Here is a 16,666-nt window from a genome sequence, read left to right as displayed (position 1 = left end):
AATTACCATATGCTACAAAATTCACACCTATATCCATAAGTTTGATCAAAGTTATGATTTGTCTTAAATATTTAAACAGAACTTTTTATTTTATTTTAAGAATTCATGTAGTGGCTGAAGAATCACCATAATATGACTATGCAGTGTTTAATATTTTTTGATTGCATTTAAACATGCTTTTGTTTGATATTCCTTGCTCTCTCCGGTGGTCTTGAAGATCATCGGGTTCAAACCCCTCCAGCTCCAGTCCATCACAGTCCAGTCAGTCCAGCACCACCTCACAACAACAGAGTGGACGAGGCAACTGAGGGTGAGTTTACGGCCATGACCTCAAACATTAAACTCACTGCTGTCCATGCAACTAAATTGAATCATCTTTTTGCAGACAACATTCTGAGCCGGTATGAGATGGGCAGAATGCTTGGTGAGGGATCATTCGGCTCCGTTTATGAAGGGAAACGCTTGGAGGACGGCCTTGAGGTATCGTCATTTTCTTACAATATTTAGCCGGCAAATTATTTTGTCTCACTACATTTATTTCAAGTCTTTTTGTGTATATTTATCCACTATTTACTGCATTTGACATGTTAGAAATGTAACAATGTTGTTGTTGTTGTTTTTTTGGTTGATCAGGTGGCAGTGAAAATTGCCAGAAAGCCGCAGGACCTGAAATACATCAACATTGTAAGTAGCCTACACTCACTATGTTGTTTTCAAATTAAAATATGTAAACATAATGACAACACCTTCATGTAATAATGATCTTTCTTCCAGCCTGGACATCCCGCACCCTTCCCATTAGAGGTCGGCCTATTAATCCTGGCTAATGGGGGCCCCAAAGTTTCAGGGATCATTGAGTTGCTGGACTGGCAGGACCAGCCTGACCAATACATCATGGTCTTGGAGCGTCCCTCACCCTGTGAAGATCTGTGGCATTTTTTGAATCGTCACGAAGGCATCCTAGATGAGGACACAGCGCGGTTCATCATGGCGCAGGCAACACTGGCTGCCCATATGTGCTGTCGCCGTGGAGTGTTTCACCGGGACGTTAAGCTGGAGAACCTGCTGGTCAACACAGAAACGCTCGAGGTCAAACTGATCGACTTCGGGTGCGGGGATCTCCTGCAGGAATCTGGCTATGAAAGATTCTGTGGTATGAATTATGAATCAAACCTGTAGTTTGGGACTTAGGTCCTAGTGACTAGTTCAGTTGGTATCATATTAAACCATATCTCACATTTGAGGCAGCATTTTTTTAAATTAAAAACACCAGATGTTTTTGCCACATGTTATGGTATTTCATGCTATGGTTCTTACCCATCAGACAAATCTTTTTTCTGCAGGCACTCTATCCTACCGCCCACCTGAGTACTGCGCAGAGGGCAAGTACCACGGGAAACCAGCTACCGCGTGGTCTCTGGGAGTGCTCTTATTCCTGTTGGTGTGTGGACGCTTTCCAGAACCAAGAGACAGGCAAATGATTGAAGAAGACATCTGGTCTGATCCTGGCTTGTCAAACGGTAAGATGTCAAACATTCATCACAACAAAGAAGACCAACTGTAATTTAAATCATACAAAACAAAGAAAGTACGAAAAAGTAACACCTGAGCCAAGTGGCTGTATAGAAGATAGATATTGGATAATGCAAGCGTTTCTTCTGATTTTCTGAGCGTACTTTATAGAATAGTCGAATCTTACAGCTTAATTAAAGTTGAAGGTAATAATCTGACTCGCTTCTATCGTTCTGCACAGAATGCTGCCTCCTGATTCGATCCCTCCTGAAGGAAAGCCCAAGACAACGGATTTATTTGAGGAAAATCCTTCGACATGAATGGTTCAAGGCAGGGGTGCCCGATCCTGCTCCTGCCGATCGACTGTCCTGCACAGTTCATCTCCAACCCTAATCAAACACACCTGCCTTTAATTTTCAAGCGATCCCGAAGACGTTGCTTCAGGAGTGTTTGATTAGAGTTGGAGTCGATCGGCAGGATTGGGCACCCCTGTTTAAGGTAATGAGCCTAAGATCAGCTGCAAATGATTTTGAAGATTATATTCACTTTTCATTTTAAAGATTTTAAAAATGTTTTCTTCTAATTGTAATCTATGACTGTAACCTTTTTTGTTTGTTTGTTTCAGGTCACCGAATAAGACATGAAGAGCAACGTCAGAATTCCTCTCTTAGCCGCCCCAGATGTTCCTGTGAAAGCTGCTTCTGCCCTCTCCGAAGGATCTCCAGAGAACACCATCTTTGTATATTTGTGAATAATGGCTGTTATTGTTCATTAACTATTATTGTATATACATTTTATTGTAATAAAAGAAATCATATTTTATATAAATACAATATTGGCGTACCTGATTTTGAGAAATGGTATGTGTTAGACCGCTTAACATTGTGATTGCTATCAGGATATGAGGAGACTTTCAACTAGCATAACACAATTATTTTTTTGTAGACAATCACCTATTGCACCTCAGCATTTTCCAAACACTTTTATCTTTATATGGAAACAATTCTGTATTCTTCAGGAGGGGCAGGTCCTCTAACCACCTTATTTTTTTTATTTATTTTTTTTTCAATGCCAAGGTATCAAAAATACAAGTACATAGCAAAAATGTAAAAGTTACATACAATTAAATGATAATAAAATCCATAATTTATACATGTATACATGGGCCTATACATACAGGTTTCATATAGCGATTTACAGCTCATTTGCAAGGAGCAATAATAGATTAATAATAAAGTATTCGTTAGTTTTAGCTTTTTGCATATTAAAGAAGCAAAACATGACATCCTTAACAAACAAAGAGAAACCCGGAAGCACATTGCAGTTAATAAAATGAGGAAATTCATCCCAAAATAGTTGTACGAGGACAATCCCAGAAGATATGAGGAGCAGTTTCATCAGGGGCGCCACAGAAAGAACAACTTGTGTCTACATCTGACTTAAACCTTTTCAAAACAGCTTTAGCAGGGTAGCCTACAATTTGTGTAATAATTTGAATGAAATTTCTTTCTCTAGCCTTGTTAGTTATTATGTATTTCAAAGGCAGAGTATATACTTTTTTCCAATCAATATGGTAAACCAAATTCATCCAATATGACACCACATATGGAATTGTTACAAGCTCCTTTTGAAAGAGAGATCTAATTCTATAATAACGTGATGAAGGATGTGACAGTTTTCCTACTGGGAGTTTACGTAAAAATTCTTCATAATTTAAAGACCTTCTGAATTTAATAACTGAGAAACAGTCAAAATATGTTTCTCAAACCAATTGCTAAAAAACAAAGACTTGTTCTCACACATACAATATCCCGGTTGTTCCAAATAAAGTACCAGTGAGGGGGAAAGTTGTGCTCAAAAATGAAAGACCACGCAAGTGATGCTTGCTTATGGAACTTAGATAACTTGTAACACAAAAACGGTCTAATCCAGTTAATTTTGAAAGTGTTGTTCAGAGATGCGAAATCAAGAAAATTCAACCCACCATCCTTGTATGTATTCATTATTACAGACTTCTAAAGATATTTTGTTTTTCCCAATAAAATTTGATCGGGTTATATCGACAGTGCTCTGCCTCTCCAGGTCAAGTCTCTCTGCAGCCATGCATTACATCTTCTTTGGGTGTTTTTATTATCAAGTTCAAGGTACTTCTTTTATCTTGATTTTTAGTGATCATCACGATGCCTAAATATGTAACTTCAGATCTAACTGGAATATTATAAAAAGAGGATGCGGTGCAATCTTTAATAGACCTTAACTCACACAGTTTTATATAATCAATTACTATAGGGATTTAGGAAGCATCTCTTAAAAATAAGGTAGTGTCATCTGCTAATTGGCTAATAACTTCTCGATCGGATACCCTAAATACCGCGCTTTCACAGATAAACATTAAGAGTAGCTGCAAACAAAGTAGAAATAAATAGGGAGAAATGGGACACCATTTGTCTGACTCCTCTAGATAAACTAAACCTTGGGGAAGTGCCATTCTTTCATTTAATTATTTAATTTAATCGAACAGCTTCTATTATTGTAAAGGGTTTGAATTACTTTGCAAAACATCTCCAAAACCAAATCTATGTAATGACTTAATAATAAATTGGTGCTCTAAAGAATCAAACGCCTTATAGAAAAAGAAGGGAAAAAAGAAAAGAAAATGTGTTAGTTTTCTTTTGCTCTCACACAGGCACACTTCAACTACAGGCGTGCGTGATCAGAAAATGGCTTCGGTGAACAAGTAGAATGCGTTCCTCTATGATTTACATTCGATCGCCCCCTGGTGGCTGGCTGCAGTGTAAGTCAAACCCCCCTACGTGTCAGTGTACAGTATCACGCTTTAGTTAGTTATGTAGTGGAAACTGTAATGGAAACTTTCTCATAAATATTTAATCACAAATAGAATCAAAGAAATGTATCTTAAACTCATTTATAAATACCTTGCAATTACTATCTTGTAAACAGATTTAATTGTGATATATAGGCTATATTTTGTATGTTTTGTGGTTTAGATGCAGAAACATGTTTTTGTTAAACATTTCATTTATTTTCGAGTTGTCCTCATTCATCTTGTTTTTGTTCTTAAGGCTCACATCATTCAACTGTTTTGAAAATGTTTTTTTTTTTCTCCTACTGTATGATATGTCTTATCATAAGGAATATTATTTAATTAATCTGCTACTTAGCTAAATTTACTATTCGTAAAAGTAAATTTGGAAGAAATAAGGCTTTTAAAGACAGAAGTTCAACAACACCTAAAACAATACTGATTTTGTAGGAAACTCAAAAGGAGCCCATGAAGACTCTTTAGATTGAAGATTCTTTATTGAGAACGAGCTGTTGGTCGCTGACTCGCTACAGTCATTAAGTCCAACTAAGGCAGTGATGCATTGGAGTTTAAATGCATTTTAGGGGTGCTAAATGGAGACAAAGTACCTGGGTGATGACCTTAAACATAGCATGCAAATAAAGTATACAGTTATAGCAAACCACCCCAGACTAGAGTATCACAAAAGGGGAGGAAGTGGAGTTGTCCCTTTTTTTTTCTTCTTTTTTTTTTTACAGTATATGGCAATACTTCACCAGCAGGGCTTTTAAAGTTTCTCGTCACAGGCAGGGCTGTCATTAGGGCAGTGCAATTGGTATTGGCCCCGCGCTTTAGGGGGCCCCGTGGTGAATGGGCCCCGGAAAGCGCTCGCGAACGGGCCGACCTAGGGGGGACTCGGTTCCTCTACATTGCACTGGGCCCCGTCTTGCATGCTGCAGGATTTTTTGGGAAATACTCCAATTCCAATGGCACCAGCTAAGGAGCACAGCCTTTTTTTAACGCACACATAACCAGCCTCATGCAGTGTGTGATGGAGAGATGGGTTTCCTCTGGAGAGATGCTCATCATGTACTGATGAAAGAGCAGCAGGGGTCTGATGTCAGAGCAATGTAATGTTGACTCTGATTGATGGCACTCAGCCGCAGAGAGGGGTTAATGAAACTGTGCGTCTCTCTTTCCTTTTGTCACCGTCATGCATATCCCTTCAATTCCAACATTTCATGCTTGTCAATAGTTTCTTTCATTTATCACTCTCTCCATCCTCTGGAGGGTTTATGTACTCCCTGTCCTTCATGATTTATTTTGTTGATTGAGTGACTGGGCATTTGCAATTGAGGGAGGACTAAATGAAGAAGAACCGGGACATCCTACCATCCCTGTGTCAATTAGAGTTAAAATATGTCCGACTAAAGAAGGGGAGGGAAGATATCTATCTATCTATCTATCTATCTATCTATCTATCTATCTATCTATCTATCTATCTATCTATCTATCTATCTATATATATATATATAATGTATATATGTGTGTGTGTGTGTGTGTGTTTGTGTGGGTCTAAAATGTATCAACATACTGTCATCAGCCCTTTTCTAATGAGACTGTATGTGGTTTAATCAAATCTTACTTAACTTAAGTTACTTACTTAGGCTACTAACAAGTTTACAAGGTCGTTACTTTCTGTCGAATGGTTCTTTATCTTCGCTCGCGTGCACCTGTTGCTTTGCAAGTAGGCAACGAAATATCTAGAGCCCGAGTGATTCTCCTAGTTTAAATATAACTGTTTCACACTGTTTTTTTTTTTTCTAAGGAGAAATTGTATTTCTAGTTCTTCACCAACAATTAACCGGCTATAAAATGATAACGGGACGCAGAGAAAACACTAAACACACAATTGCTCTGTGCGCGTGCTGGGGGCAGGCACTGTCTCCTTACGTCAAATGTAAACCAATCGAAGGCCATTCCTCTGGTCCTCGCACTTCCTTGGTTACTGGACTAGCAACGCCAGACACTTTCACAAGCGAACACTCTCATCAAACAAACACTGGTACTAACTTAAAATAACTTGTTTTTAGACTACAATAACTTTTATATTTCCAAAGAAATTATTGTGTTTAAGCTATTGCGTAGCCTGCAGACCGTTGGCCAGGTGACGTTTTTACGTAAATTTACCAAACACTTATCTCACTGATGTGTCGACATCTGCAACATACGGCGTTGCCAAAGCTGCTTCATATTAAAAAGTGAAAACGACCAGTTTATTAAGTGTAAATACGCAAACCAAAGTGCAGAACACAGAGATGCCGGTGAGTAAAAAGTGTAACGTTAGTTTTATTTCAGGCTATAGAGTTTGTTTACGTTCTTTTAAATGACGTATCTTAAGATGACAGTCACTCAGAGTGTTGCTAACGGCACAATTTCCGAATTATATTACGGCCTAACTAATAATAATACTAACATTGCACATCTTCCAGGGGTCATTTGAAAAAAGGAAGCCCCCGATGAAACCAGAGAAAACTGCCAGTCTTTTACCACAGATACAGAAGGTAAAGCCTGGCACTGATCCACCACATCTATTTTAATCAAGATAATGTCTTCTCATTCAACAACAGTATTGATGGCTTGTGACTTTCAGGTTCGGTCAAAACCTCGGTGGCATGAAGCTAGCCCAAGCTTTAGACTTCAGGGACCACCTCAGGAAGACCCCCTTGGCTTTTTGCTCTCCAGTAAGAAATACAATATACTTTGATTTGCAACCCAGACTATATTATCGATGTGAACATACTTCAAAATACCCTTTAGGAGACGTGCAAGGAGCAGGGGTACAATGGAGTCAGACTCGTCATCAAGGTCCGCAGCATGTACGGACTAAATCTGGAGGGATCTCAAAAGCATCTTACAGGCATCGTGGCAGTGACCAGCCCAAGAGGGATCGTGAGCAGTTTCGCAGTTCTCTTGTCAGCGTTATTATGTGGGTTTAATATCCATAAAGATGCGTTCTTGATGACAAATTGTACCTGTCACATATATTCACTAAAAGAACAACATGATTTTAGGCACTGTGAAGATGCCACTACTACACCCATCACAGAAGACAGCTCCCCATCCACTTCAGGATCACCTACTGCTGCAGAGAAGGACATTTTGGTAAGGCATTTTGCCTTTTATCTGCAGATTCATTTAGGTTCAGTTTCTAGATAATTTCTGCTTAATTAAAAATATAGTATATGCTCCTGCTGTTTTGTCACAAACATTGTGTCTTGTCTTATGTCTTTCAGAGGTACTACTATTACATCCGCAATGGGATAGGCACAGAGGATGTGGCAGCCATGGAGGATTCCTGGCTTGAGAATGTTCTTGCTTTAGTCCCAGAGCAACTGAAAAGTTTAAGCGGAACCATTGAGGCTGTCTCGGATGAGATAAGAGAAGACTATCTGCTCAGCGTCAAAAAAGCCATTGGTACGGTCTTCTGTTTGGCAGATCTTGCTATTTGCAATGTAGACACAAAGTTACATCATATATTTTTAGTTTTTTTTAAATAATTCTTTACCCCTTTTACCCCATATTTATTTTAACAGCATTCATACTGTCTCCATTCTATGACAGTGTTTGCTACAGTATGATGACCAAGTATTGTGTGTGTTGTTGTCCTTTATTCTGTCTATTCCTCTATTGTAGTGGATTTTGTGCTGCAGGACCCCAGAGAGAATCAAGAGCTTAAGGCCATAGATCTCCCCCCATACAGACAGGAGTGAGTCCTGCTGAATTCCTTTTAGTGGTAGAGTTTACAAGACAAAAATAATAGGCATAAAATGGACCATAGCGCATTTTAGTTATTCTAGTTGGTTTATATTTGTCAAAATAATATAGATTCATGAGTATGAAAGTATTTATTTTCTGCTAAATTCAAATTCAGCCTATCTGATTTGTGATACACGGTAATGTGATGTTGATATAACAACTTCTGTGGCATGAGTAACGTTACTTTAAAAATTTTGTTTATTCCCTTTCACTTCTGGAAAGCATTTTGAATTATGTTAATATTATTAAATTCAGTTAATGATGGAAAATAGAAAAGTACTTCACTGTGGAGAAAAAAACATGTAAAATCACCTATAATATCAGCGTCAGTGTCAATATTTTGTCAGTCATTGTGTACTAAATACCTATTAAATAGTTTTTTTTTTTTTTTTGTAGAATGGAAATTATTCCAAAGCCATGGAAAAAAACATTTCTTCAGGCCCAGAAAAGAATGAGAACCCAGCTTCACTCAATCAATCCCTCTATGCTCGCAGTACTGGATCTGTGGCAAGTGTCTTACAAGTAAGTGACAAATCACCTTGAAGATAATACAAGACATGAAAATGTCAGAACGCTAAATCTGCTGAACTTGCATTGTAGTAATAAAGCCCCTTGTGAAAAAGAAGTACACTTTAGCATGCAGTTTTTTTTAAAAGAGTTACAGAAATAATATACTTAAAAAGAATATACTAGAAGTGCTAGAATATACTAGAATATAAGTCTGAACTGATGGTAATTTTTTCAAACTCTTTATTGCTCTTAAATTGATTTAAATGTGGATAGGAGCAGGCTTCACTCGAGTATACTTGTCAACTTTAAGAGTGCTGGCCTAAATAATTATAATCATGAAATGGGAGAGAGGCCGCACTATGCTTAAATATACTTTATTTTTATTTGCACAGACGCGTTTCGGCGCGTGCCTTCTTCAGTGTGCAACAAAGTAGCAATGTAGCCAATCTTATATGCCCACACCCATTACCACACCCATATTAACACAAGCCAATAATGTTAAAGTGGTATCCAGTCAATAAAGTCACTAATGTTTCAAACAGTCCATTAATGAAAGACAACGATTGTTATACAAAAACATATACATAATATGGGTGTGGTAATGGGTGTGGGCATATAAGATTGGCTACATTGCTACTTTGTTGCACACTGAAGAAGGCACGCGCCGAAACGCGTCTGTGCAAATAAAAATAAAGTATATTTAAGCATAGTGTGGCCTCTCTCCCATTTCTTAAATTGATTTAAAATGGATTGATTACTGGATTTTACACAATTCTTTTTGTAGTGTGGTATTGGTGGTGATGTACTAAAATAAACATTGTCAGGTGAGGACCTTTCTTCTCACCGTTGATTCCTGATGGTTAAGAGGACAATTACTTGAGTCGCCCCCTGTCGTTTCACAAAAAAGTATAAACGCCTCGTCCGTTTGAATTTTTATTTATTTAAAATGTACTTTAAAGTAAAACTTTTTTTTTTTTAAATGGCATTATTACAAAGCACACTTTAACTGTGTAGATTCTAACATAGTTATGAAAGTGTACTCTATTTAAGTACACTTAATTGCCCTTTAATTCATTAATATCATATTATCTGTAGAGTTTTTTATATATTTTTAAGATTTGAAGTGCTCTGCAAGTGCACATTCAATACTTTAAATCACAAGGGAGGGGCCATGGTTGATGTCACATAGCTGTTATTCTCCATTCCATCATTGTGCTTGTCTCTGTTCTCCCCTCCTTTTCCATAATGTCCACATTGTCTTGTTCACTTCTGCAGGGAGTTGCGCCTTATTGATGTGAAGGTCTTCCACGATAAGCAGGAGTCTGTGGAGTTGTCCACCTTTCAGCAGTTAGTCAAAAAAGACATTGAATATGCCATAGGGATTCTTCTCAAAAAGTAAGTAATTGCAATTAATAATTGACCACATTATTCAAATTATCTGTTGAATTTTTATGGAAGAGGACAATAACTTGACAATCACAGACTGTACCCTGCAAAAACAATGCAATTATGATTGTTTCTTGTTTCTTTTTTCTTTTTTTTTATCAAACAGGTGGATACCAGAAGTGCAGCAAATCTTCTGTCTTGGTAAGAAGCGCAAACGGATCCCTAGCAACACTTGTGTTGCTCAACTGCAGTCTTTCTACAACTGTGCGACTACACTCATGACCACCCAGCTCCAAAGCCTGGCACTGGAGTCCATTCAGGACTACACGCACCTCATTGCCCAGGACCCTGTAAGATCTCCTGTACCACTGCATCTGAAACTCTGAACCCTTTTGAGAAAAGTGAATTATTATATCGCTGTATTATATCGCTGTTTTGCTTCAGTACATCTTTTATGTTTTATCTTTTTGACTAACAATCCTTATAAATCCCCATGGCCTATAAAGTAACATGTTTTTCCCCCCTTTGAAGCATTCAGTGCGAGCCTATGAGCATCCAGGGTTTGTCCTAAGGCTGGTGCTGGACAAAAATACTATCAAATTTGAACCTGATTTCAAAGACTTTGAAGTCATCCTGCTAAACATCTATGACATGATGCTGAAATCCTTAACTTTGATCCCCCGAGTGGAGATGACGCTGTACCAAGAAGGGGTAAACATATGTTTTTTTAATTTTATTTTACATCTTGCTTGTGCTATGTGGTTTGATAGCTGAAATATTAAAGGGATCATATCATGAGGAATCCAATTTTCTTTGATCTTTTAAGATAAAAGAGTTTATTAGTTGAAAAAACTGTATATTTTAGAATTCAAAATTTCCTCCCCTGTGAAAACAGACCATTTTTTAACTGAGTCACAAAGATTTTTCTTTCTGAAACAGAACTCCGTTAACTTAGTTAGCATGCACATTTCTAGCAAACTCTCAATGTTTTTGGCACAAAAACTATATTGTAGTTGGTCTTCAGGGAGAGAGAGAGAGAGAGAAAAAGTATGTTATCACACCTCCTACAAAGATTACATCTAGTAAATATTATCAGCTACTATTACCAAACACAAATGTCATTCCTTTAAAAAGCAGTCTTTACTCTGAATATTGTCATTAATATTTCATGTATTTACACATTTAATACTCTGCTAATTCTAGTCTGGCCCAGAAACACACCCTACTCTGAAGCCCATCATCCTGCCAGAGATCCTGAAGGCCCAGCAGGAGAAGGTCAGACGGGTAATTCATGCAGAATGCGCTGAACCTTTGAAGCATATCCATCTCTATGATAAGTATGCTCCGCTGGTGTCCCAGCAAGCTGAGGATGATGTTACCCAGTTCCTGCAGGAGCAGCACTCCTTCCAGGAGCTGATGATGGAGGTGACCCGCTACCAGCAACTGGCTGATGAAATCCAATACAGCACCCTGAAGGTTGATCTTTAGTCACATTGAGTGTACCTGTTCACATTCTACTAGCTTTTGCCCACAGAATTACGATTGACTGAGAATCTTCATTTCTTATGTTTAGGTGGTGCGTTTGGGCATGTTTGAAGTGCACTCCCATGATTTGGTCTGTGCCCTCGTAAAGCGAGCGGAGGGTCTCTTGGACAAACTGGTCACTCATATGTTGCAGGGTCATCAGGAGTTCAATAACAAGTAAGACACTGACGAATTTCTGAATTTTTTTGTCAGTAGCCTGTTAGTAATCTGTGTCATTGATCTCTAGGTTGTGCGAGGAATATGATACAATATCAAACAAAGCCCTCAGAAATCCATCAAACACACAGGAACTCATGGAACTTAAGGTAATACTGACCAGCTCTATCTTTGAACCATATTTGTTAAATTACTGCTGACAAAAAACAAAGACCTTTCAGTATGTCATTTCCTGTTTGTCATTTATGCTGTAGGAATATGTGGTGAAGATTGAGGCAGAGGAGATGCCTCAGTTGGAAATTAAGCTCCAGGAGTCCAAAAGCAGGTTGTGTTTCTTGGTGGATTATGTTACATTCTTGGTCACAGACATTCAGCTGAACAGCATGGCCTTCCAGCGTCATGCACAAATGCCTTCCATCTTTGATAAGCACCGCCAGATTATTAAAGAGAACACCAGCCAGTTCCAGGACGGCCTCAAGGTACTAGAGATGCCACACGCTGGCCAATCAGCATAGGCAACTCTAAAAACAATTGGTCAAACCAAACATGCTTGTGCATATATTGTCATATAGACAATGTCAACATGGCAACAGATCTTTAGACACACAACAGACCTTCACATTATTCAACACTTTGTACATTAAACTGTATAGTAGATAAATAAGAACAACAATTAGGGAAAACAATAAGAGACCTCCAAGCATAAGAATCAAGCTTTTATTTTGTACGTATAATCACCAAAAACACAAGAGCTCTAAAAAAAATTCCAAACTTACAAGATACAAATTTATAAAATCACCAAAAACACTTAATTCAAATATGTAGAAAAACTGCACTTTTTTGTTCACTCTGACACTGCTACACTAATGCATGTAATAATCTGTGTTTTTCAATCATAGTTGAGGTGTGAGAGGGTTTTGGAGGATCTCAAAAGCTATGAACAGCAAGTGGAGGAGTTTATGACCTTTGGTGACCTCTCTGAGCTCAGCAAGTATCTGAAAAAAGCCCAGACCCTCAATTCCAAACTGGACTTGGTTATGGAAAAGGTAAAAATTATGGTTGTTTCACTGCTTCTTTTAGATGGTTTTTCATACACATGTTCTTGTTATATTGCATAAAAAATGCTGGATTGAAACAAAATTAAATTTGTTTCCATATTTGTAAATAATATTTCCAAAATGCACATAAAAAAACCTCACAGCTCACTTAGGCAGATACATTTTTTATTTAATAAGAAGACTTGCAGATAAACTATTATGTAAACTCATTTACTGAATACTGGTTTTTGATTTACTGATTAAAAAATCATTCAGAGATGAAAAGAAAACCTGATGTTCTTGTCATTCTGAAATGCTTGAGCCAAAGCCTATTCACACACAAGTGCAGACAAAATAGATGTTTAGCACATTTGTCAATTGGATTTGTCAGAGTTTTAGAGTGCCTGTGAGAATGGCTGCTCTTATCATTGCACCTGCACAATCAAACTTATACACTCTTTTATCCATCAGATCAGAGGCTTCAACCAGGAGGAGGAGGCATTTGGCTGGCCTGTCTCTCAGTACCCACAACGCAAAATGGTTCAAGACTGTCTGCTCCCTTATCTGCAGTTGTATGAGATGGCGGCTGAGTTTCAGAGCCAGCACCATCAGTGGGTGACCGGCCCGCTTGCAGCCGTCAACCCGGACAAAGTGGAAGGTGATGTGGGTAACTACATCCGCTCCTTGTACAAGCTTGAGAAAAGCTTCCAGGGATCACCCAAAGCTCTTCATATCGCTACCTCTGTGAAAGCGGAAGTGGAAACTTTTAAGGAACACATTCCTCTAGTACAGGTACAGAGACATGATTCTTTTCATTTGAGTCACCTTTTTTACGGTGTAGGGGAAATTTGTGGTATGATTTAAAAAGGGCAAAATGTGTTAAATAGAACTTAGAGTACCTCACTCTTGGTAGCTCAACGCATTATAAATTAGCAAAAATATTTAATAAATGAGCATGCAAGGGGCTGAAATCTGCTACGCTTTCTGGGGAATTCTGAGTGCAGATTTTGTGCCGGCGTGCTCATTAATTATGGGGATGATTTGTTTCGGCAGGTGCTTTGCAACCCTGGTCTCCGTGAGCGCCACTGGGAGGCCATGTCTACAGTTGTCGGCTTCCCCCTCAAGCCCTCAGAGGAGGATTCCTGTGTGGCCCAGTTTCTTCCCCTGCATCTGGAGGCTCACCTTCCTGCCTTTGAAACCATCAGCGAAGGGGCCAGTAAGGAACACGGCCTTGAAAAGGCCATGGAGCGCATGGCCAGTGAATGGGCAGGGATGGAGTTCACCCTCTTGCCCTATCGTGAAACGGGAACCTCCATTCTATCCTCGTTGGATGAGATTCAAATGCTGCTGGATGATCATATTGTCAAGACCCAGACCATGAGGGGCTCACCATTCATCAAGCCGTTCGAGGCCGAGATACGGTGAGAATTGGGAATAGTTTTAAACATTTCCAGTGTCACATTTTAGGGGCTGTTTACACAACACCATTTTCAACTAAAAACGGAAGACTTTTTATAGGGCTGGGCGATAAAACGGTATCGATATTTATCAATGGTACACCATTGTCGGTAACGATATAAAAAATGTTCGATATAGCGCTCGGTATATTTAATTAAAATGCGTGCCCATCGCCCGTAGATCTTATCATCGCCCATTCACATATCGCGTCTAAAACGCGTGGAAAACCCTGCTGTCTCCTTAAGCCTTGTTTATGCTTTCGCCTGGCTCCGCAGCGCGAGTCTCCGAAGACTGCGCGCACCCCTCCCCAAACGGATGAGGTGTTTATATTCGACGTGCTTGCAGTTGTACTATTCTGTGAAACGACAGGGGGCGACTCAAGTAATTGTCCTCTTAACCATCAGGAATCAACGGTGAGAAAAAGAAAGGTCCACACCTGACAATGTTTATTTTAGTACATCACCACCAATACCACACTACAAAAAGAATCGTGTAAAATCAGTAACTGTGTCTATAATACTGTAATAAACTGTGTCATTCTCACTACTTTGAGGAAAGATTAAGCATGGAGCAAGATTTGTTTTACCAACGTTTATGTTACATCAGTCATTCACATCAGTCATTCACACAAGAGCTCGGCTAATGTATACATTGCATACATGCGCTGTTATTGACACAGTTTCCACGTGTTCACCGCAATATATTACAAAAATACTCAGTAAATAAATTAGTACAAGTAAAATAATTGGTTTGTTGATGGACATGCACTTGTTAATGCTGATGGTGAGGAATTACAGTTGCAACATCTCATAATGTACCTCAAACTGAGTAGTGTATCACTGAGAAATGTCCTGCTCGATTCGTCCTTGCGATGGAGGTTCAGGTTGAATAACTAGTTCTTCCAGTGTTTCATCATCAGACTCGCACTCGCATTGATATGGTAAAATCAACGTCATTGTTCGTTACTGTCTTTAGTTTACGGTGTAGGAAGCCTCAGGACAGCTGACGTTGTTATGGCAATGGCCGTTTTTGTTTTCGACGCGTGCGCTGTACGCGGTAAACCAATCACAACAGACTGAGCTGTCTGGCCAATCAGAGCAGAGTAGCTCGCGGAAAGGCGGGATTTAGAGAGATTGATTCATCTGACGAGTCGTTTGATAATCGTTGAAAATGTGGTAATGTGCAAATGTATATTATGAGGAAATTAAACAGTTTTTTGACCTTTGATGCATGTTAACCTGTTGTAGGAGACTCCAAAACAACATTAGGAAACTTTAAAATAGCATAATAGGGGCACTTTAAAATAATCACAAAATAAAAGCAAGGAAAATTAAAACCGTTATAAAAGAAATTAAAAGAGATTTATGATACAGTTATAAAATGAATTAAAAGAGTAAAAAGATGATACATAGATAAACTTCTCATCTGGCAAAACACCAGTGTATCATATTTTTCACAACTCCCAGTTTTATTCTGAGATTTTCCCATGGTGATTAAACTATGTCTGTGGTGTTAACAGTAAGAAATAAGGGCATACGGACATCATCACAAGTGGTTATAAGAATTACACAAATCAACACAATATAACATTTTGTCATCATGGAAAATTAAAGGTTCCTTACAGCAGACACAGCGATTATGTTTTTAAAGCTTTTGTGTTTAAAGGTTTGACATTTTCTTAAAGGAAGTAAAAAATTACTTTATATCAGAGGAGGGCATTCTAAAATTGGGATTACAGTGAATGTTTCTGTTTTTGTGAAGATTAAATTTACCCAGAAGACAGAGCAATAATATTGTATTATAAAGATTAACATCCTTAGAATGAAAATCAGACAAAAAAATGATAGATTATGTAATTTGTGTCTATATGCGTGTGTTCGGCTCGAGTGCACTGTAGTTAAAGAATGCATATGGATGTGTGTGGGTGCGTAGTCTTTATTTACAATGTGACATCGCCAACTACTTGTCTGGCATAAATAATTTAGCGTTATTAGTCGTTTTCGCGGATCCGTGTGAACGGTGATCGTTTTGATAACGTTGTCATCTGTATAAAGAAAAAACGTTTCCGTTTTTAGCACATTGTTGTCTTGTAAACGTACCCTTAGTCAGTATGAACAATAGTGCCTCATAAGTGTTTATTCTACAAACATGCCATACTTATACACGTTTATGGAATTGCAGCTGTCATATTTGATTATTTTCTTTCTTTCATTCATTCATTCATTCATTCATTTATTTTATGTCAAACAGTAATGTAAGTGAAGTCCTGCATCTAATTAGTTTAATTTTACAGATGCATTTTCTGCATAGAGTATTGCTAAAATTGGGTATAAAATGTAGGTATAAAAAGTTAACATCCTATTTTCAGCCATATCTACTGTGATCGACCTCATCAGAAAATGATTTAGCCTATCAGGAAAATTTTACTGGGGCGCAACTT

At 38.3% G+C, this 16,666-nt stretch overlaps 1 protein-coding gene across 1 annotated transcript in view; it reads left to right on the top strand.

The window, feature by feature from the left end:
• Positions 1-6,582: 6,582 nt before the first annotated feature.
• Positions 6,583-16,666, top strand: part of dnah7 (dynein, axonemal, heavy chain 7) — a 74,104-nt gene continuing 64,020 nt past the window's right edge. The window contains exons 1-18 of the mRNA XM_084122800.1: positions 6,583-6,639; positions 6,808-6,879; positions 6,969-7,059; positions 7,136-7,304; positions 7,390-7,480; positions 7,612-7,792; positions 8,012-8,084; positions 8,531-8,656; positions 9,920-10,039; positions 10,197-10,380; positions 10,562-10,741; positions 11,234-11,506; positions 11,604-11,731; positions 11,802-11,880; positions 11,986-12,210; positions 12,631-12,777; positions 13,240-13,560; positions 13,822-14,189. Of these exons, the coding sequence (XP_083978926.1) occupies positions 6,634-6,639; positions 6,808-6,879; positions 6,969-7,059; positions 7,136-7,304; positions 7,390-7,480; positions 7,612-7,792; positions 8,012-8,084; positions 8,531-8,656; positions 9,920-10,039; positions 10,197-10,380; positions 10,562-10,741; positions 11,234-11,506; positions 11,604-11,731; positions 11,802-11,880; positions 11,986-12,210; positions 12,631-12,777; positions 13,240-13,560; positions 13,822-14,189 (2,834 nt within the window). The 5' untranslated portion in view covers positions 6,583-6,633. The remainder of the gene's footprint in view (positions 6,640-6,807; positions 6,880-6,968; positions 7,060-7,135; positions 7,305-7,389; positions 7,481-7,611; positions 7,793-8,011; positions 8,085-8,530; positions 8,657-9,919; positions 10,040-10,196; positions 10,381-10,561; positions 10,742-11,233; positions 11,507-11,603; positions 11,732-11,801; positions 11,881-11,985; positions 12,211-12,630; positions 12,778-13,239; positions 13,561-13,821; positions 14,190-16,666) is intronic.

Source organism: Abramis brama (genome assembly GCF_963993115.1).
Source record: "Abramis brama genome assembly, chromosome: 8".
Lineage (NCBI taxonomy): Eukaryota > Metazoa > Chordata > Actinopteri > Cypriniformes > Leuciscidae > Abramis > Abramis brama.
The sequence above is the reverse complement of the archived record's forward strand: the minus strand, read 5'-3'. Positions and strand labels throughout refer to the sequence as shown.